General features: G+C 41.9%; 2 protein-coding genes across 3 annotated transcripts; both read right to left on the bottom strand.

Annotated features, from left to right (window-relative positions):
- Positions 1-180: 180 nt before the first annotated feature.
- LOC132785514 (dynein beta chain, ciliary) lies at positions 181-19,263 on the bottom strand. The gene is made up of 28 exons (XM_060791649.1): positions 19,207-19,263; positions 18,004-18,793; positions 16,692-16,844; positions 16,355-16,566; positions 16,043-16,284; positions 15,699-15,981; positions 15,056-15,321; positions 14,542-14,993; positions 12,906-14,485; positions 12,374-12,646; positions 12,048-12,077; positions 9,936-11,924; positions 9,159-9,871; positions 8,564-8,916; positions 7,663-8,486; positions 7,243-7,604; positions 7,024-7,180; positions 5,601-6,950; positions 5,364-5,533; positions 4,812-5,309; positions 4,237-4,747; positions 4,008-4,178; positions 3,616-3,932; positions 3,133-3,547; positions 2,074-3,075; positions 1,855-2,003; positions 826-958; positions 181-654 (listed from the first exon to the last, which is right to left on the bottom strand). The coding sequence occupies exons 2-28, from the start codon at positions 18,728-18,730 to the stop codon at positions 493-495; spliced, it is 13,494 nt and encodes a 4,497-aa protein (XP_060647632.1). The 5' UTR covers positions 18,731-18,793; positions 19,207-19,263; the 3' UTR covers positions 181-492.
- Positions 19,264-19,728: 465 nt separating this feature from the next.
- LOC132785515 (uncharacterized) lies at positions 19,729-21,056 on the bottom strand. 2 transcript variants are annotated; one of them, XM_060791651.1, is made up of 4 exons: positions 20,577-21,056; positions 20,189-20,515; positions 20,032-20,132; positions 19,869-19,960 (listed from the first exon to the last, which is right to left on the bottom strand). In XM_060791651.1, exons 1-3 carry the CDS (start codon positions 20,644-20,646, stop codon positions 20,080-20,082), a joined length of 450 nt encoding a protein of 149 aa, XP_060647634.1. In that variant the 5' UTR covers positions 20,647-21,056; the 3' UTR covers positions 19,869-19,960; positions 20,032-20,079. The 2 variants fall into 2 exon arrangements, with proteins under 2 accessions (XP_060647633.1, XP_060647634.1); XM_060791650.1 differs by having other exon boundaries at positions 19,729-19,960; positions 20,032-20,515; positions 20,577-20,999.
- Positions 21,057-21,097: the final 41 nt, after the last annotated feature.

Below are 21,097 nucleotides of genomic sequence, written 5' to 3'. Positions count from 1 at the left end.
ATATTTTTATGCGTCTGAATTCTAAACTGATATTCAGTTATCAGTGGATTTTTTTTGAGCATACATTAATCATCTCTGAATTTACGTACATATATTATTATATTAATTATCTTATAACTCATTTCATTTGCGATTATCAATATTCACTGACTAATAACACAAGGTCCGTTGATTTATGGCATTTCCTTGGGACTTTACACGTTTCACTTGGAGTGTAAACAATAAACACTTTTGTTTTTTTTAATTCCTTCCGTAAATAAAATAAAGACATTTTATGTTTTTTTTTTATGCTAGTGCGCCTAGGGCAAGTCTACAGAGAATGTGATTTTATTTAGGAAAAAAGTGCTTAGAATAGGAAAATAGTGGAATTTGTAATTCTACCAAGTTAATGAAATATAATAAGCATAATTGCTCAAAGAGTTACTTGAATGAAGAAAATCTTTCTAATACTACTAAAAATATTATTAATAAAATATTGCATTTTCTGCAATCCTAGGTTTGTAAGAGCAGAGCAACGCCCGCCAGGGTCCATTTCCCTGGCTTGTCTTTGGTCTTTAGGTTGAATGTCCAGACATAGGTTGGACCCCGTGTGCGTGTTTTATATACGGGGCATTCGTACATATTCCTCAAGTCCTGCTTGTCTTGGGTAATGGCCTGTAAAATTAGATACAAAAATGTACTATAGAAACGTGGCAGCTAAATCGATAGATTTATGCAAACATGCGCCGATCTTTAGACGCCATAGATCCGCTCCAAATTCAATGTTTTGATCTAGAATTTAGATTAGAATTCGCTACGAGGGGAATATTTGCATTTTGAACTCACTCGAATATTGATCACTGGCATTGATGGATAAAGTTCTTTGAGACGTGATTCCATAATAATACCCTGCTGTATATCCCATCTGGCGCCCTCCATATAGATTCCATGAACACAGCAGCCGTCCCGCGGTGCCGTGCTGTAATTATAAAATATACATTTTTATCTGATAATCTTTAATTGTTATCCATGTCTGTCTGGACCTGAGTCTCAGTTTGTGATTGTTATTGTTAGCTTTGAAGTGACGCCAAATTAAATCGTGCGATGTTTTCAGCGAAAGAGATAGATGCATTGAGAGCGAGATCGAGAACAAGACCAGGCGCCACTTAATAAACAATCCAGACTCAAGAATAGACAATCGGCAAATAGACAATTGTTAATTACATGCTATTAATAATGTCTATTTATAGACAGCAAAAACACTTCAATTGCTAGTTTAAAATTAGCTTTCATCGAATAGCATTGCGGCTATTATTAGACGCGCTTGAAGCCGTTGTCCGATCTCCGTGCGGATCGAATGGGTCGATCTTTACACTATCTTTGTCTTGTAAGTATTGATGCAAGTCATTGTGATTTATGTACATAGCTGCGAGTGTTTGATAAGTATGTCGAGTGTACAAAGGCACCTAATTAGGTTGTCTGTGATGAGCACTTGGCTAGTTTCAAGCTAAATGCTAAATACGATGCAGCTAAGCGGAGCTTAGGCAAGGATCATTTGTTCCTTCTTGTTCTCTTTTTAATACAAACTCTGTCGAATGGTCTTCTCGAAATACCTCCACTTGGGTATCGCTATAGGAATGCCAGCCAGTGCGGGCATCGCGGTAAATCAGTCAAAGTCGTCTACAGGCACACATGTTTATATGTACGCATACATATGTATTGAAAGGGTCAGCGCAAAAGTCAATTAAAATTGCGTATTAATGTGGTGTGTGTAGCTTTGGAGGCTTGGTTGACTGATTGACTGGCTGACTGGTTGACTGCCTGACTAACTGACTGTCTGGATGTCTGTTTGCCTGTTTGGTTGTCGGCACTTACGTAAATTCCTCCTTCTGTTTCTTGGTCACGTCACACTGCAGGCACATCTTGTCCAGCGGCAACTCATTGCGTCGGGCGGTGCTCTGCATGATGGCCGTTAGCAGAGATTGGGGGTTAAAAAAACCAGCCAGCCAAACGCAAGAGGGCAGCTGCAATAAATAAAATATGTACATTTTTTTTTATTATGCCGGTGTTGATGGTATTGTTCGCGCAATTTACCACAAAATCGGTAGACCAAGTTTCCAACTCTCGCAAACGCAAACACAAATCGATAAACCAATTGTTGAGCCCCAGTAGCGAGGGATAGGCACGTTGCGTCCAAATGGGCGGCACTTGATCCAAAAATAATGAATTCTCCAGCACCTCCATATCTGAGGTAATGGTCAATTCGCCTTTTAGGCCGAGATCGAGCTCTTTTAAGCTACGCTTCATTTCGCTGGTTAGAAAATTCATACGTTCGCATTCCTGAAACGCTACAATTACGTATGGAGTACGTTCCTCCACTTTGTTCATTATCTCAACCATGTTGAACTCTTCCGGCAGCTTCTCAATAATTTCATCAACAATTTGTTTAACCTTATCCTCACGGGTAACAGTTGCGCCTCCCCCAGCACCCGCATCTCGGGGCTGCATTTCGAAGACGGTGCGGAATATATTCTCCGCTCGAGTTGTTAGAAATCCAACTTCCGCATTTGGATGTAGACCATATAAATAAGGTGACTCGGCTGGCATCATTTCATCCACATAAGTGTGATACCCCAGATAGTCGGTGTTGGGTGGCGCAGCAAAAGAGGGTGCCAGGAACAGTTCACCATCGACCAAGTCTGGCTGCATGTACTCCTCCAAGTAGGTGATGCACAAGCGTCTGTCCCAATCATCAGTTATGTGTCCGCCATACATAATCTCGCCAAAGAGGTAACGCAAATCCTCCCATGGTACCTTCGCATTGGCCTCGAGATAGTTGTACAGCACCGATACACTGATATTCAAGTCGCCCACGTTAAAGGGATAGATCTTGTTCCAGCCTTGCGGACCAAATTTACGACGCTCAGCGACCACAGCATGGAAATAACAGAGGGAAAAGAGTATGGCCTTGAACTCGGCTTCCTTGCCGGACATCTCAAGGGTTTCCTGTGTGAAATTGTCAAGTGCTTTATGCAAATTGGCCAACATGCCCGTTGGCGGTTCATTGGTAATCTTAATAGATGACTCCAAGATACCCTATTTAAATACATCTAATAATATTGTAATAATATTGATATCTTTTCGCATAGTTACCTGTGGTATTATGTGAGCTGATGGTGTTGAGGCTGGTTCGGCGCTTAGGAACATGCGATAGTCCGGATGTGAACCATCAGCATAATGTTCCAATTTCTTTTCAAGAACCGGCAGCCATTTTCTTACCAAGTGAATATTTTGCAATACAACCCAATGTCCATTTTTGGCCGCCGTATCCATGGCTGCCTCGGCAATAGACTCCTGACCCTGACCCAGGGATACATTGTGAAAGTTTCCTAGGTCCAAGCTAAAGCCCATTTGTTTACCCAAAGCTTCAACATCTTTCAAGGGATTGACACCGGGTGACAGTATAAAGAAAATAGGTGTTGAAGGACTGGCTTCCTCATAGGATTTTGCAAACTCCATAGCGCGATTTTCTACATATTTAGAGCCCAGTTTCTCCTCAATGAAGTCACTAAATGTCGGGTAAACTTAATTAAGCAATACATTCAATTATAACATAATTTATAGCGAATTACTTACGCTAATGCATAAGTCATACGATCGGGTCTCAAGGCTCTTATCATGCAGAGACGTTGTAATGCGGTTTTGTTCTTCCATTCCTGTGGGAATTTCTCTTTTTCTGGTAGCTCCGATTCCACGAGTTTCTTCCAGCGTTTTGATGAAGTCTCAATGTCGCGATCCAAGTTCCGAAACTCATCTTTGGACGCTAGACTGCAAATTCCGCCCCACGATTGATTACTCAAGAAATCCACAGGACTTGTCACATGTGGTTTTATCGGGAAGCGGAGTAGGAAGTCCAGTTCCGCAGATGAGACCTCCTCGTTCATTAGCAGTATCTGCAAATCAACACAAAAGACATTAATAGTTCAAACAAAAGACATTCATAGTTTGGTATTCAAGATTTCTCTTACCTGAAAAGTCATTTGCGAGGCGAAGATGAGTTTGTCGCATTCGAAAAGACCACGCGAAGTATACTGAAAGACCGAATACGTTATGCAATCGATCAGATTTGAAACACGCAAATCCAAAGTTTCGCCCGGTTCAGCCTTGGCTATGGCCTTTTGGAACACTACACTAAAAGCCTGAAAGCCGAAGTAGATTAGTTATGGCTTTATTTTGATGTGACCATTTCTAACATACCTTCAGGGAGAACTGATAGATCGGATTGATTGTGTTCAATTCGTTAAGGATAAAGTACAAAAGACTTGCTCTGGCCGCCGCTGGCCTATAGTATTCACGGGCCTTATCAATTTCCTTGGATGTTATCTTCGCTTCGGCAACTTTTTCCTCAATGTCGGAGGCTGTGCTCTTTGTTGTCTCCAGATTCTCCACCAATGCCGTGTCACCTAAAATATTCTCACCCGCCGAAGATAGACGTGATAGCAAATCATCCTCCAGCTTTTTTAGCATTATCTTAAAATCGTTTTGCTGTTTGGTTAACTCGGCCTTCAGATCCTCCAGATCGGGACGTTCGGCCTTCACGACCTCTGCGAGCAGCTGATCCTCTAAGCCATCGCGAGTGACAGTGAAATTGATCAGAGTTGTTTGTGCTTGCATCTCTGGTTTGTAGTGCGGATTAGCTAGTTTTGTGTGCAGAATTAAACGGAATGTCGAGTTATATTCAATCTCCTTGTCTCCGATCTTAATAGCTCTGTAATTAAAAAAAAAAAATTATTCATTAGTTTGAAATTAAGGATATTCAATGGGATACTTACTTGCCCTTCTTGATCAAATTTCGGCCGAGCAATGAGTCCAAAACAGGATCTAAGTTCTCATCAATGTTCTCTATCAACACTGTGATGCCGGTATTGATTGATTTCTCAATAATATCCAAGTAGTTACGCTGTCCCAATCTTATGACCTTGAGGTCCTCTCCATACTTTTGCTTAATCCATTTCACGCCCTGCAATTGTGGATCAATCATCAGTGGCCAACGATCCGAATTGGATAGAATCGTCGCATTCTCAATGGACATGCGATCACTGGGTAGTCCTTCGTTAGTCCAAATAGCGATGGTCGTATCATCTGTGAGCAGGGTGAGTGGATCGAGATTTTCAGTTGTGGGTATGGGTGGATCAATGCTCTTAAGAAAGGGTGTCCACATCTTTTGCAATAGATCAATGCGGAATCCCTTCGTGAAACAACCGACATAGGAAATGAAGGCGGTTATGAGTAGAATATCGCCGGGTAATGTAATGCCCTGCTTGACGAAGCTATAGAAGAAAGAAGTGTAGTAATACTGCTTAACTATTGTTTGTTTATCTTACTTATTAACTGCCTCAGCCCACCGGACATTCTCACTGGCCAGGCCGCCAACAAGTCGATTGGCTAAGGCAATTGTGGCCTGTGTTGCATCCGCCTCCTGTTGACAACGAAGTTTATCTGCAATGGCCTTTTCGAAGTCCGCCGTAAGCTTGGCGAGCTGTTCTTCTAGACTCTGAATATAGAAAATACGTAACATTTTACAATACCATCCAGATTTATTTTCAGGGTCATGAACATACCGCAACTTTGCGCTTGATGCCTGCAAGTTTATCCTGGGCTGCAGCAAGTTCGGCATTGGCTGCAGCGAGAGCCTTCCTCTTGGGCTCCACATCGCAGTAAACTTCATAGAACTTGATGATGTTAATAACCCAAGCACATAGTCCGGCCGCAGCGCCAGACTTTGAGCGCACAAACTCTGGTTCGAACTCAGGATCCTTGAGATAGGGTTGGATGGCTTTGATAATCTCGGGATGTATATTTTCCTTGTCGTAGTTAATCAGTGCGTCGAGGAATGTGTCTACTTTGGCCATTGAAATTTTAGCTGCCTTCCAGGAGCGATCCTTGGGTAGCTTGCCACCAGGCGCTAGGAGCACCATAACAGCAGCAGTAACATTGGTGACTGCGCCAGGTGGTGATCCAAAGCTCTTGAGCTCTGTTAAATTGGCCTTGTTAAGAGTGTTTAAAGCCTCTTGGGCGGCTGTTAGGGCTGGCTCTGCTTTCAAGAGATCTTCCTCGCAATCGCGCTGTTTTTTGCTCACTTCGTCGGCTATCAAAGCAACCTTCATTTCCTCCTCATCGGCCACGGCTTTTTCCGTTTGCACTTTCTCCGTTTCAATGCCCACAATTTCGATCAAGGCATCGGCCGCATCGTTCTTCTCCTTCAGCTCAACCTCTTGGACAGCTAGCTTGACTTTCAAGTCAGCTACCTGCACTGCCGTTGAGCGCAGCTTTTCCAGACCGTTCTCCAGACGTTCGATTTTGCTCTGCAAATCTTCATGTTTGTGATTGAGTAGCTTCAGATATAAATTGATCTGTTCGAGATAACTTTTGGGTGTGGTGTAGTTGTAACGACGTTCATTCTGTAAATAAACCTTGGACGTCGTGTTGACCGACGTGTGCACGTAGGCCATGAACTTGGCCACAGAATCGCGGTGATTCTCTGGCAACACTTTGTTTTGTGCCAAAAAGTTCATGGCAACCGATATGAGTGCCTCCTGAGGCCATTCGTGGAACCAATTGATGGATGTTGCATTGATGATGGCAGGGAATTTTCTCGACCGAACACGCAATGTTGAACCCACTGGTGAAAAACACAGAACTATCTTAAGTTGCTTGCGTACACGATCGATGAAGAATTTCCAGCAGTTTTCTCGCGTATCAACCAGTCCCGCACCTTTGACCTCATTACGCACGCCAGCGATTATGTTCTCGATTTCGTCGTCCGGAAATAGATCTGGAATCTCGCCAGTGGCTAACAAATCGTTGATTAAGACAAGAAAATCCTCGCTCGGTATCTGTGCATCCGTCATAAGGAACATGATGCTAACATTTTTGAGACCGGCCTTCAGATACAAACCGGAGAACTCGTTCTGTTGTACATGGATCACATCAGTTAGAAGCTAGCTCAAAGAGTTAATGGGTATTAATATTGATTGTACTCACTTTCAAGTCGTTTACACCATAACCTTTCTTGAGCTGTATCTGCACAACCTCCAAGCTGGATATGAATGCTGCCAAGCGCGCTAGAGATTGTTTGCCACTGCCACCAACACCAACCAATAAAGCGCTGCCACGCGGCGATTCTAATATGCGATTGATTCTGCAATGAAAACCTCAAGCGATGAAATAGAGAGTATTAAATGGAATCAGAGTTTTTACTACCTGCAGACATGCATCATCGCATCCTCGAATAACACCAGATTCATGGCAGCGACTAGATCATTATACGATGACATTGCTTCCTGAAGGAGTTTGTGAAGCTCAGGCCAACCCTTGATGGGCATGTACTTAGGATCACCAATTCCTCCAGCGAAATGACAGTAAATATTCGGCTTGTCGAATATAACGGATTCGTCAATTTCTTCGAACGACTTCTTGACAATGTCATGCTGCATTTTGGTAAAGCTATCAATATCCTTATCATCAGTTAGCTTATCCGAGTACACACGCTGTGTCTCATGTTGCCACAAACGTATAAGATCTGTTGAGCCCGTCAAGCACTCCGTCGAGCTGAATAACAGACCCTGTCAAATCAAACATTAAGATATATTTCAATAAGATAATAATAATATTTCTACTCACTTGAAAAACATTGCTGATGTCGCGCAAATTGAAGATATAATGAGATTTAATGGCCGTGGGTAGAAAGACCTGCAGGCATTTATTGTGCAACGCAATCGTGGCTGCCACAATATTAGGTGTCATTCGTGTGACGATCGGTGTGAACTTCTGCTCGGCATTGGCAAAGTGTTGTGCCAATATTGCCGAATACATAACAGTTATAGAGTCAACACCTGGAAAACTAACGGCCAATACACAGAAGTGTCGTTGCAGACGTGGATTGATGGTAAAGCTGCCCGAGGTAGGATTCATGCAGGCCACATATTGACAATTATGGATGTCCTTGAGTGTCAACTTGTTGCGATCATACCAATGACCATAGTCCAGATGTTGGCGCATTAGAGTGTGCGGCTGAACGGTGCCATAGCAGTCCACCTCGGGCATATTGATGTCGTCAACAAAGTAGATCAAGGTCTTGTTGCCGGGCGGTCCATAGTTGCGGCCCGCTTTCTTTTCCAGCGGTTTCTCGAGTATCTTTTGCAACATTTCGGACGTGGTATAGAAATTGAATGGTATTGTGGTGACAGCGTAATTCTCAGAAAGCGATTGAAGCTTCTCATTGACCAGTACGGTCTTGCCGCAACCGGCATTGCCCACTAGCATCACCGGGTGCTTCTTATCCATGAGCAGGTCCAGGAAATATCGCAGTCGAATTGACTCGGAGGTGTGCACGAGCACAGCTTGCAATGGCAGATCCGAGTCCAGCTCAAATTTGGGTATCTTCTCCGTCCAGGGCATGAAGGTCTTTGTCTCGCTATCCAAAAAGTAATCGAAAACTGTGCCGCCTTTTCATTCGGAATCGAAATGAATTGGATATGGCTAAAGTGATGGGACTTGCTTCGAATATGACTTGTCATCTTACCTGCTGGAAACTTAACAGTTTTGAACTCATTTACCCACCATTTGCTGAACTCCACGCGATAATCAATGGCTTGATCCTGGAACATGGCCGAACCGAATGCCCAAATACAAGCAAAAACAAAGTACAGCTCGTGCCATTCTTTTGGACAATCGGCCGGCGTGTTCGCTGGGATTAGAAAACAGTTTAGTAGATGGCACAGCATTTGTATGTGGGCCATTTCAGCGACAGGCGTGATCTTTTTGAAACGCACGCGAATCGTCTCCAATGAAGGCGGTATGTACTTATCGAATAACATGACCAAATTGGACTTTTCGGCTGGAATTTTTCGCGTTTCAACCCAACTGGTCACATAGCTGCAAATTGACAACATAAATTCATATTAGTAAAAGAAGGATCATAATATTTTAATCTCCTTCTTAAACATTTTATTTCTTCTTACATAATTGTTTGTAATTGACACCAAATATATTATATATTTGTTGCAAAATTTAAAGTGATTGCATCATATTTTTTACCAATTACCTACCAAATTTGTTGCAATGTTTTTATACGCATTAAATCTTGGAAAAAAGAATAATTATCCCAAGCTACTTACGGATTCCAACCCAAGTCCTGTGGATTAATGTACAATATGCCAGCCCTGGATACGGTTGCCGGTGTCGCTGTTCTCAGATTGGAGATCTCAAAGAGCAAACGCATCGAAGGTGTCAACGCAATGCGCTCATTGCTGGCCAAAGTTAAAACTTTGTTATCATCCATTACGGTGTTCAAGCTCTCGATCCACATGGGATCGATATCGCCATCGAGCACAATCCACTTGGGTTGATCACCCGTTATGTTTGCCTGGTCCCGCATCAGCACTGAGAACAGCCCGTCCTTCCACTCGCGTGTCGCCGGGTTGATAATGCCGAAAAGTTCATCATTGGTCACCGCTTTTGGATTCAAGTCATTGAATATGGGCTTCCGTTTAATGTTCTGATAGGTGCGCAGCAGCGTCTTCCACACTTGTGTTTTACCAGTGCCAGCATTGCCAACAATGAATACAGAATGACGTACCTCCAACAGTTCCTCCAGTTGCACTACTTTCAATATGAAATTATCTTCCGGTTGTAGTAGCAAATCGGAGGCAGCTTGTTTTACGGTGCGTTCAAAGTCCTGATCACGTTTGCGTGGCACATCCAAAGCGGGAAATAGATCGCTGATGAGCCCCATGAACACTGGCATATCATCCGTGATTATCTTTGGTATGTTAAAATCTCTCAAAGCGCGCATCAATACCTCCTCCTCAGGGCGTCCAGGATCGCCGCGCTGCAAGTATCATAATTTTACTTCAGCCCTATATATCATAGTTAATATTGGCTTGAGAACTCACCTTTAGTGATCCGGCGACCACCAGCACAGACTTGATGGCACGCAAGCCCCAATCGTAGTGATCTTGCTTAGAGAGCAGCTCCTTGCAGAGCGTGTAGAGTGTGATGAATTTGCGGGCCAGGACGCGAGCATCTTGAAAGCCTTCGGCCACGAGCATAATCTCGCAAATGAGTTCAAAGTCTGGCACCACCATGGCACAGGGTCGAAAGAGTGCCTTCAAGTTTTCCGGCAGCTCTGTACGTCCGGCATAGCCCGGGTTCATAGTAATAAATATGCCGACCGTTGGCACGCATGTGATAAACTCGCCCATAAAGTTGAACTTGTCCTTTTTGTCGCGAATTGCATCCTGAACGGACTTGACCTGTACGGCCACGACGGACAGCACCTCAACCGTAATACGATTGAACTCATCGAAGCAGCCCCAGGCGCCCGTTTGTGCGAGGCCTTTGTAGATGTTGCCGCAGGATTGATAATCCATCTGTTCGGAGCAGTTGAAGACGTAGACCATGATGCCTATGGCACGACCCAGATCCTTGGTTGTCTCCGTTTTGCCAGTGCCAGCAGGACCAGCTGGTCCGCCGCCCATGACCAAGTGTAAACTTTGTGTGAGTGTTATGTAACAGCGATCTGTGAGCGGCGTTATGACCAGGCGTGGGGTATTGCCTAAGTATTCGTGACAATACTGGAACTCAGCGTCGCAAATATTGGCAAAGCAATCTTTCTCAACATCATCGAATCGATGGCGCAGCTGCGATTGCCACATAAAAGCCGAACCTGAATCCAATTTGGCCTGAATCATCTTAGCGACCACATCTCTTGAGTGCACATCAATCGTGCATATCGTCATTATTTTCTGACGATCCCCCTTGGTCAGCTCGCCGAGCAGCAGTGTTATGAGTAAACTGAGTTGTGAGATTTGTTTCTTGTAATAGTCCTTGATGGCATTGTCATAGCCCTCCTCCAGTCGGCTAAAGGCGATGTTCACCTCTGTTGACCACCAGATCTGTGAGCCGCAAAGCGACACCTGGGCAGGATAGTCGAATAACCATTGCTCACGTTGCTTTTCCTCATAAGCGACGACAGCTTCGGTGACATAGTGTCGCAGGGAGGCTCGCATCGCCGCTTGAATGCGATTTAGCCAGACTTCAACTGGACCACGAATGCTGGCCAGTTCATTGAATTCAACGTATTCGCCATCTTTGGCGTACATTCCAGAAGCTGTCTCTATCTCATTGGCCTCATCACGATTGAATTTGAGACGGGCTATCGAATCAAATAGCTTGGTCAGATGCTTGGTGACCATTTCCGGTTGAATGCCATTGCTGAGCACATCGAGCAAGTCGGCCGATGATACAAAATAGAAACGAGGAAAAGCCAAACGTTTTGTTTCCAAGTACTCTGCCAGTGCCTTTTCGCATAGCGTAAGCTCCTTTTGCAAATGCTCCAAACGTTCGATTAGCCCTGATCGATTTGTTGATGCCACCACATTCGATGAGACGGACATCTCATCCATGAGTACACGGAATTCGGCATCGATGTTATCGAAACGAACCGAATCGACGGGGAGCTGTTTGCGTATGTCTTCCGAACTCATGAAGATACTCTCAAGATGGGTCCAAGTGCGTTGCACCTCAAACCATACGGTTATCACTTGATCGGCAATCATCAATTTGTTTTGCCAAGTTGAAACTTCTTCGAGGAAATGAGCGATGTACTTGGATGTTATTAAATTTTGTAGGCAAACCTGGTTCTCTTCAAGCGTCTCTATGAGTTCTTCCGATGCCTTAAGGAGTTTGCAGCCAGTGCGCGGATGCAGCTCATGATCGAACTCCATTGCCGACCACGTTGAGTTTAGGTCTCTCAATATTTTCTCCATTGACATTTCCTTAACAGCCTTATCCACAATATTCTTTACTTCCTCCTCACATTCATGAAGGTTCAAGCCCAATAGTTCCGCCAAAGTTGTCTCGTGATCCATTATGAATTTGACCTGCAATCCGATGTTAATTTCAGAGAACGTTATTATCTCTTTACTATACTGTTTATCTATATAAGAATGCATACTACATGGAAATTCTACTTTAATTTATGGTTTAACATGCGAAGCACTTACTGTTACTTCCTTTGGCAAGGCGGCCAGACTCTGGAATGAAATGGTATTTACAAGAACTGTACAGTCGAGGCTCAACTAGTATTACTATGGGCCTCACATAGTGGTTTGTTAACAAATCAAGTTAGAAAAAAAAAGTTTAAAAGTTTTTGCTATACAATTGAGCATCTCTTTCAGCATGTTGCTAGGATTAAGAACGCTCAGGTGCTAGGAAAGTAAAGATTAAAAGATTTCCATGAATTATTTACAATTGCCAAATGGATTACAATAATTAATAAAATAGTCCGTTTTTGAAATCTGTACAAACAGTAAAAGAAACATAAATAGACCTTGGTTGAGTTCATAAGTTGATTCCAGTGTCGTTCCCGAATCGCCGGATTTTGTAATTCACCGACAGCTCGGAGAGAGGTTAACATATTTTTCACCGTCGACTCGAGGTTGATAAATGTATCCCAGGTGCGCATTTCCTTATCCAATAGACGGATATCCTTAGCAAATTTCTTGCATTCAATATCCATATTCTCAACGTCGACTTTACGCCATGGAGTTGTCTTCCAATCCTCTATGCTGGTTTGCACAATGTTCACGTAATCCCAAAGTTGCTGTCATTATTAAAGGATGTTCATAAAAGTATGAGATTAGTTTAGTAAAACGAATATATTATCTTTATCATTGAAGGATTAGTAAATATTGGAAAATATATATATAACGCTAGCTATAAAGTAAAAGCTTTAAGTTCCACATGTGGCATGCAGTAATGTTTAATAAGAATTTAGTTGGTTGATTATAAAACATGCAAAAGGTTTGCTATGAAACAAATACTCTAAGAAGATATAGGAGCTCAAATGTTACATTAGATACCTTGAGCATGCGCAGCTCCTTGCGACATTGCTTGAGAACCTTAAACTCTGGTATATTGACTTCAAAGAGGCTGCCCGACTTCTGAATCTCGCCCATTTCCCTCTCGCACAGATACATATCGTCATTGATGCGATCCATTAACAAATATGGCTTGAAGCAGTCAAACCGGAAGAAATCGTACTGCTTGAAGACCTCGCGGAATAGTTGGATATGTGCTTCGAAGAGAGTTATTTTGTTCCTTATGCTGACCACCTCGGTGGCTTGCAGTGGAGACACCTGTTGCTTAACAGTGGTTGCTATCTTCTTGGTGTTGGCCCACTGCTCAGGCAGCTCCTGCAGCAGCACATTCACTTCTTCAGGTATGTCCATGTCGTAATACTTAAGCAGCTGAATGGTTTCCTGCATGGGTTCAAACATCTCATCGGTGTTGGCAGCACGCTCCTTCACCTGCATCAAATAGGCCATAATGCTGACCAGACCCTCATAGTCTTTTTCCTTTACTGTCTGCAACAAACCCTCGTCGGCCTTGCGTATAAAGTGACTGAGATTCATGAGGCTGGATGTTACAGTTGTCACCAGATGCTCCTTGAACATATTGCCCCACTTGCAGACGGTGTTGAGCAATGCTTGCCGAAAAGGACGTACATCCACTTGAAACCATGAGCTGAACACTTGAAACGAGGGTATATCCTCAATCTCAGTGAACAGCGACTCGTAGTTGTCGATTTGCTCCCTAAATGCCTCGATGGTTGGCTGGCAAGGCTCTGGGGGAGGAGGGGCAGCTGGATCATTCATTTGTATTAGCTCAATTTCATCTGGATCCAACATGCGACCGTATTCCAAAAAGTATTCCATGCATTCTTCACGATCGTCTAACCACAGATACGAGTAGCGTTCGAACTGTCGACAGAAACGCGAAGCCTCCTCCATGACCAAGTCAACGCCATTGAGGATCTCGCGTCGCATATCAATAATGTCCTGATTTTCCTTAATTAGTTCCACATAATTGCGTTTCTCATTCGGCTTCAATCGCTTGACAAGTGATCCCATCTTCATAATGTCTCGCATAAGCTCGATCAGCATGTTGTTAAAGCCCATGGGATCGTCTGGCTCCAGGGAAGGGACAAACACCAAATTTGGCTCCAACAGCTCCAGGCGTGATTCAAACAGCGGTGCATAATTGTTGTCGGGATCCATATTCTCTGCTAGGTATCCCACACTGACTCCCACTGTACGCAATATGTTTTCATAGACAATATTGTCGACAAAGTCGACGTAGCTCAGCCAGACAGCATCGTTTTGCTTTTGCTCCATGTCGAACTGCAGCATGTTGTCTTGGAGAAGTTTATGAATCTCCACAGAGGCTGCCTGTATCTCCGAGTAACGCTTAGCAGTGCGATCGGGTCTTTCGTCAATTGATAGTACAGTATCTTTCTTACAGTCGCGTCGCTCGAAAAGCGGCTGCTTGGCCCAAACCTCCATTATTTTGCGTATTTGGCGTAGATTCTCCTGAGTGTGATTCATACGATTGCGTAGAGCAGCCACAGGATTGCGCAACTTCTCCAGATAGCTCATAATATCTATAGGAATAGAAATATTTATTTAATACCCAATTAATTCAATTCCTTTCGCGCACCTGATGAATTCCAAACAAGGTGATCCACACCAATTTCAACAAGATCATCAATCATTTTTATCTCCGGTTCAATCAGTCTGAGCTCCACCGGTGAACTGCCCTCCTGTATGCTGTTATACCAATCAATGGTCTTCTCCAGGTTCAATGTATACGAACGCAAGACATCGCTCTTTTCGGCAAAGTCAATGGCTATCTCGGGTATTCCATCGATTTTCATTTGCTGCATGTAGTGCACCTCTCGCAGAATGGAGAATAAAGTACTGCTAAAGTTGAGAATCAACGAGTTGCTGTGCTGGTCGCGAGCTATCAATGACTTCTTGAGATCCTCCTCAATTTGCTCGGCCAACTGCATTGACCATTCGTCAAAGAACTGCGTCTTACAGACGCCCAACTTGGCAATGAGGCACTCGTAACGCTCTATAATTTCCAGGGATTTCTCTGTTTTGGTTATGCTGTAGATGAATGTATAGTTATAATACTCGTAAACGACAAATTTAATATTATATTAGCTTACTCATGCTGCAGCGCCTTGAAGTGCTTCACTGGTGCCGTAATGCGCGTCTCTAGTTGATGGCACCAGCGTATAAAGGCTGCCACAGGCGGACAGTTGTAATTGGGGTATAAAGATTCATCATCCCTGATCAGTAGAATCTGCTTGTCGTATATGCTTTCGCAGACTGTCAGCTCCTCATCGAGCATGCGTACAATTTCTGCGTAACGCTGTGTGAACTCTTCCTTGATCTTTGGTCGATCAAGAACACTGCCCACAATGCTGATAAGCTGAAAATGAGAAATATAATTGTAATTTAAATTAATTCATTCCTATAGAATATTCCAGTAATTTATCTGTTTAATTTTGTTCGATATTAGGAAAAATATTATGATGCATGACATAAAATATTTTTGTAATAAATATAAATTATTGCCAATGATTCGTTAAAATCAATAAGGGAGAGTTAACGATAGTAATTATGGGTATCCTTCATAAACACAGTAGAGTCTTTTATAATATACACAGACAACTCGAATGAGTTATTGCATAGAATAGTTGGTTATACAGATGCTAAAGTATAAAGGGTAAAGTTATTTATGTGTCTCATAGGGACAGAAAAATTGATCTAACATAACTTTAACTAAGGCGATTTGTTAATGCTTACTTTAAAAATACTTTCTAAGTTGTGACAATCGTCGAAGGCCTGACACAGTATGGCTGCCAATTTCATATCCAACTCCAGTATACGCGTTTGAAAGCCGCGAAAGTCTTCGTCGAATTCATGATCATCTGGATCCAAGACATCATAGCTTTTTGAGGCAAATGCCGTAAAGTATTGATTAAACTCCACATAGACATCCGTGATGCGTGTGCTTAGCTGTCGACCACGCAGTCCACCGATTTCGACTTTCTCTAATTTCAGGAATTCAATCACAGTAAAGAAGAACCTAAAGAGAGTAGAATATAAATGGACAATCTTAGAAATTCATAAACAAAGCGTTGTCATACCACTGAATCGTTGTTAGACGCTCGAGGAATGCATTAAAGCGCTTGAAAACTGAATTTGGATGAAAAGTCCATAAAATCGGTGGCCGCTCCTCGGGTTCCGTGAAAAATGCGGCCAAACGTTCCTTGTAGTAGTCGAATAGTTCCCTAAAGAACTTTAGTATTTGAATGGAGAGTGTGAGGCGTTGCATGGCCTCATCGATATCGCTATGGAATATAGACGAGGGATCCAAATAACGCTTGGCCTGATGCATTATAAGAAGATTTATTATCGATTCTCAGACAAAAATGGATATATAATAATATTGTAGTTACCTGATGTATAATCAAGTTGCAAATCTCTTGCAATAGAACTGTTATCTTCGCCGACTGACAGTAATAGCGTGAGTTGCCCCAAAGCGTGCAGACAGTATGCATGAAGGGTATGAGCAATGGCTTGAATTCGGAAAAATCAATTTCCTCCAGCTGATGCAAGGGGCGTTTCAAAGGGTTCAAATATAGTGTTATATCCTTTGCCTCTGCAAGTGCTGTGAGATTGTTCAATCAAAACCCCAGAACACAGTTAGTTTGTCGGCATGCAAAAGGCATAGATAGTATGTACATTTCTTTATTCAATGGCATGTTGCACAGCCATTAAATTGGCTTCACTCACCCGTAACAACGTTTTTGAAGAGCGTTTGAAAGCACGGATGATAGGCACTCAATGAGTACTCCAATATTAAGGCCATGGCTCGTATACGTTCATTGCGCAATTGGTCATAGATAAAGGATAGATTTTTCAGTCGATTGTTCCAAAATGTAAACTCTGTGAGAGAAATCGGGCAGATAAACGCATTATGAGTAATCAGTGCATTAAATAAATTAAATGAAATGAATTGAGCAAGTTGCTTGAATAAATTAATTTATAATTTCATTAGCATATTTGAATATTGGAAATACATTTAACTATTTAGTGGAGTTGGAGAAAGGGAAGCATAGTAAATGTATATTTTGTGAGCACTAAATAAGCTTATTGAAATTAGTCTTAACTACAATACAATTACAATATGCTAATAATATATTGAGCCTCTGGATATGACTACAGATTAAAATAGTTAAGTCTCGTCCGCTTAATCATCTAAGTGTCGACGATAACTCTTAGTTTTCATTAAGAGCCAATTTAGCTGGCCACTAACATTGAGAAATTATTAATTTCTTGCAGCTTATTGCATGTTATATTTTTCACGTTATTGAATAGAAGGGCTCTTTGTATAATCGATACACATGGTCTATGATTTTCAGAGCTTGATGCATAGCTTCTAACACTTTAAGTAGTGAGCAAAAAAGGAATTGTCTTCTCAATAGTCACATACATACATACGTGTGCATGTATTTTTAAAGTTTGACTACCAGCTTAAGCATTGATTGCAAAACTTTCCGCATTCGATTTCCTCGTATTCAAATCAGTTAAATTTTATTGCTGTGAAAAGCTAACTGGTATTTTAGGGTGGTTCATTTTAAAGATAAAATGATAACAATCGCAATAACTTATGGCTACAGCTGCTTTTGATTATCCCTATACTATATAGCTTCGGTATAACATTGTGCACATGCTACTGAATTCAGTTAGAGCAGATGTCAAACCGTCACAAAATCAAGCAACAAAAGTTGTAACAAAAGAAATGCTTTCGCATGCACGAAGTCGGATAATAATAACAACTTTTGAAGACAATTTGCTTAATTCATACACATCCATTATATGGACAAATGTATGTGTGCGCATATAGGCATAAGCATGCAAAATTCGAGCGGTTGCTAGGATATGTCAAACAAACGACAACTGCAAAACTTGAATTTTATCAATAAATAATAAATAAAGCTGTGCCAAAAATAACCAAAATAATGAAATGCCTGTGTGGCAGACTCTATAACCTATTACCTATTGTATGAACTGTGACCCCACCAACCACCCTTTGCCCACTCACCCGTGTGTGGCGTTGGATTCTGTCCATTGGCAAAGGCATTCGTTGGACTCTCCTTGATGACCTCGTGTATCTGCGTAGCCCACTTGATGACAACGCCCTCAATGGCACTCTTGAGGTACAAGTCGAACTGGCAATGCTGCGTTTCGGTCAATTCCTTGGCGGCCTTAACAATTTTCTCGACGCCCACAGGCATGGCCAAGATTGTTTCGCCGCTCACCTGTCCCTTCACCTGATGCACGGTGCTCTTCAGACTGTGCACATGCTTCTGCACATCCTGAGCCACCATAATGGGCCAGCTTCTATAGTTGTCCTCATTGGAAAGCAGGGGCACAAGCACCTCTTCGACGAGTGCCGAGAGCTGATCAATTGTGCGGGTGGCCAGGTCCCCAAAGATGATGAAATTGCCACAATTCTCACGTGGCACCGGCTTGGCATACCTCTTAATAAAGTAAACACCCTTGCTCTTTAGCTGCGACAATGGGAACGTTGTGGACGGCACAAGTTGGGCAGCAGGCGTTAGGATGATAATCAAAACGACAGGCACGCTGCGATCCAAAAACTCCTTGATAATCCCTTTGTGCTCCTCGACAGTGATGACACGTGTCCATTTCTCAGGTTTCAATTTGAGAGATTTAATAACAAACGAACCCATCAGCTCCAGACGTGGATCCGGACCACCGCCAGCAGCGGCGGCGGCCGCCTCGGCGCTGGTGGAAGGCTGCTCCATCAAGAGGCCTGGGTTTGTTTGGTGGTGTTGCTACCACAGATGTTGTTTTCGTTTTTTCGTTTGCTATGTGTGGGGAGGAGAGTATTGCTGTTCGAATGACCTTGTTACCAGTAACAACTACATATATCAATCAATACAAACTAATGCTAATCAATATTTTCAATCAAAAAACTTATATAAAACACTTTCAATCTTATTAAAGCCTTTTTGGTACTTATTATTTCTTCAGATTATGCATTTTTTTCTACTCTTACGTAACTCGAAAAAAATATTAATTCATTTTATTTATTTTATTCGCACAAAAACACAAAGCAAATATTTTAAATACGTTTGGCATAATTTACTACAATATTTTCATTTCTTTAACATTTTTTCATAACATTTTTCATAATTTATTAAAGCTCTTATAAGTTTAGCCACATCTTTAAGAATTTTTACTTATTTTATTATTTTATTTCCGTATCACAACTGCTCACCTGGACTAATGTTAGCTGACTGAAAGCAGTTGCTACAAAAATTGTTAACATTGAGTCAACCGGGTGGCAAACTGATCGTGGCAGCACCTCGTTGCTAAGGAGTTTGTTGATTTTGCAGCTTGACCATTGTTATTTCCCCTCCGCTATAATCCTTGGTTACCAAGGAAGCTCCTGACGTTACCATGCTTCTAGCCGACAGTTGCAAATGCCTAATATGTCTATTGCATGCAACGTCGATTTGCACGCCACGTCGATTTACTGTCAGCACTGACGTGTTGCTTGCTAAACTTGGCCTATTGCAAGATTGGTGATGTTTTTATTAGGCGCTAATTAAATCGATTATATTGTTAGATTAGTGGATAACATAATTCAATTTGATTAAGTTTATTAAAAGCAGCAGGAATCACAAGATGTAAGGACTACAACTTTTCTAGTCCTAATGCTTTATCGTTAACAATAAAAATTGATATCGGTATTCCAATTTATATGAATTTCTTATAAGTTTCGAATTAAATCGATTCACTAACTTTAAATTGAGCTATTCGATTTATTGAAATCGGGTAGAAACATATCGTCATAGGCGACATTCTCCAGTACCTTGTTGAGAATACCAGTAAATGCCACCGAAAATGCCTTCAGTAGTCCCGGCTCAACACCGTTCCAAAATTCCACCCAATTTTTATTGAATGCTCGATTTATAGCTATTGTTAAGTCGGTATTTTCTTTATACAAATCATTCATCCAAATAATCCATCTATAATTGAAATACCATCATTAAACATGTTTATATAACATATGTATGTTTTGTATTGATCAATAACTCACCGATCCAAAGTGACTTTGGGTACGATTTCATACACTTTAAGATATCGCTTATTGTTGCGATATTCCAGTATGATCTTGATCTTGAGCGTAAAGTGAATGTTCTGAAAATCAGATTGCAGTTTTCCGGTTGTATTTGCTTTCAGCTTTAGCAACTGACCTTGCATATCGTAGGTTGCTTCGTGCACAAGTCGCGGAATGCGAGCTTTTATCATGATTGGTTCTATTGTTGGATCTCGATTAAAACCCTCAATGTGGGTAACTGTTGCATTGTTGAAGCCCTTGATAACATTATCTCTCATGTGAAAAGTTAGCCAGATCGGACCGCGGTATGGTGAATCCAACATAGAAACATCTTCCATTTCCGTTGCATCCAATGGCGGCAGACCAATCTCCGGTATGCCTTTGGGGTATCTTCTGATTACATCATTAATGCTTTTTATAATACAAGGTGAATCTCCAAAGTGGCATTTTACAATATCACTAGCTATAAACAATAGTTTAATAATTTATCTGCCAACTTCTTTGTTTATTGCAATAATACTCACGCAGAACGGTGCTACACACAGCTTTATATAAAAACCAGACAGCTGCTATTAATATATACGACTTAATCATATTGCTTGCGGAACTTTAAACTTTTCAATATCTCAGCTCCAATATGAACCTGCTTTAAGCAGAGATCAACAGCAAATAAAATGAGTAAATCGCATTGTAAGTTTATTTACAAATCTGTGTTTGATTCGATACTTACTTGCACGAATATATGGCGTTTTTTAAAATGGCTTTGAGTTCAAGAAACCCCTTTTTTTAATAATGAAATCTAGTTTGTCGTGGGGGAAAATAGGGGAGGAAAAACACCCGGGTATTTGCTCAGATACTCGAGTGTTTTGCTCAGACATTCGAGTGTTTGATCAGACACTCTGAGTGTGTTTTTCAGAATTTGAGCAGATACTCATAAGCCATTTCGTAATGAGTGCAAAAATGATCGGGTGCACGAAGAAAAACCACCGGCAAGTCACAAGTGTCTACAAGCCGAGAGTCTAAAATGATCGGGTGCCGAATAGGA

This window comes from Drosophila nasuta, chromosome 2R (genome assembly GCF_023558535.2).
Source record: "Drosophila nasuta strain 15112-1781.00 chromosome 2R, ASM2355853v1, whole genome shotgun sequence".
Lineage (NCBI taxonomy): Eukaryota > Metazoa > Arthropoda > Insecta > Diptera > Drosophilidae > Drosophila > Drosophila nasuta.
The sequence above is the reverse complement of the archived record's forward strand: the minus strand, read 5'-3'. Positions and strand labels throughout refer to the sequence as shown.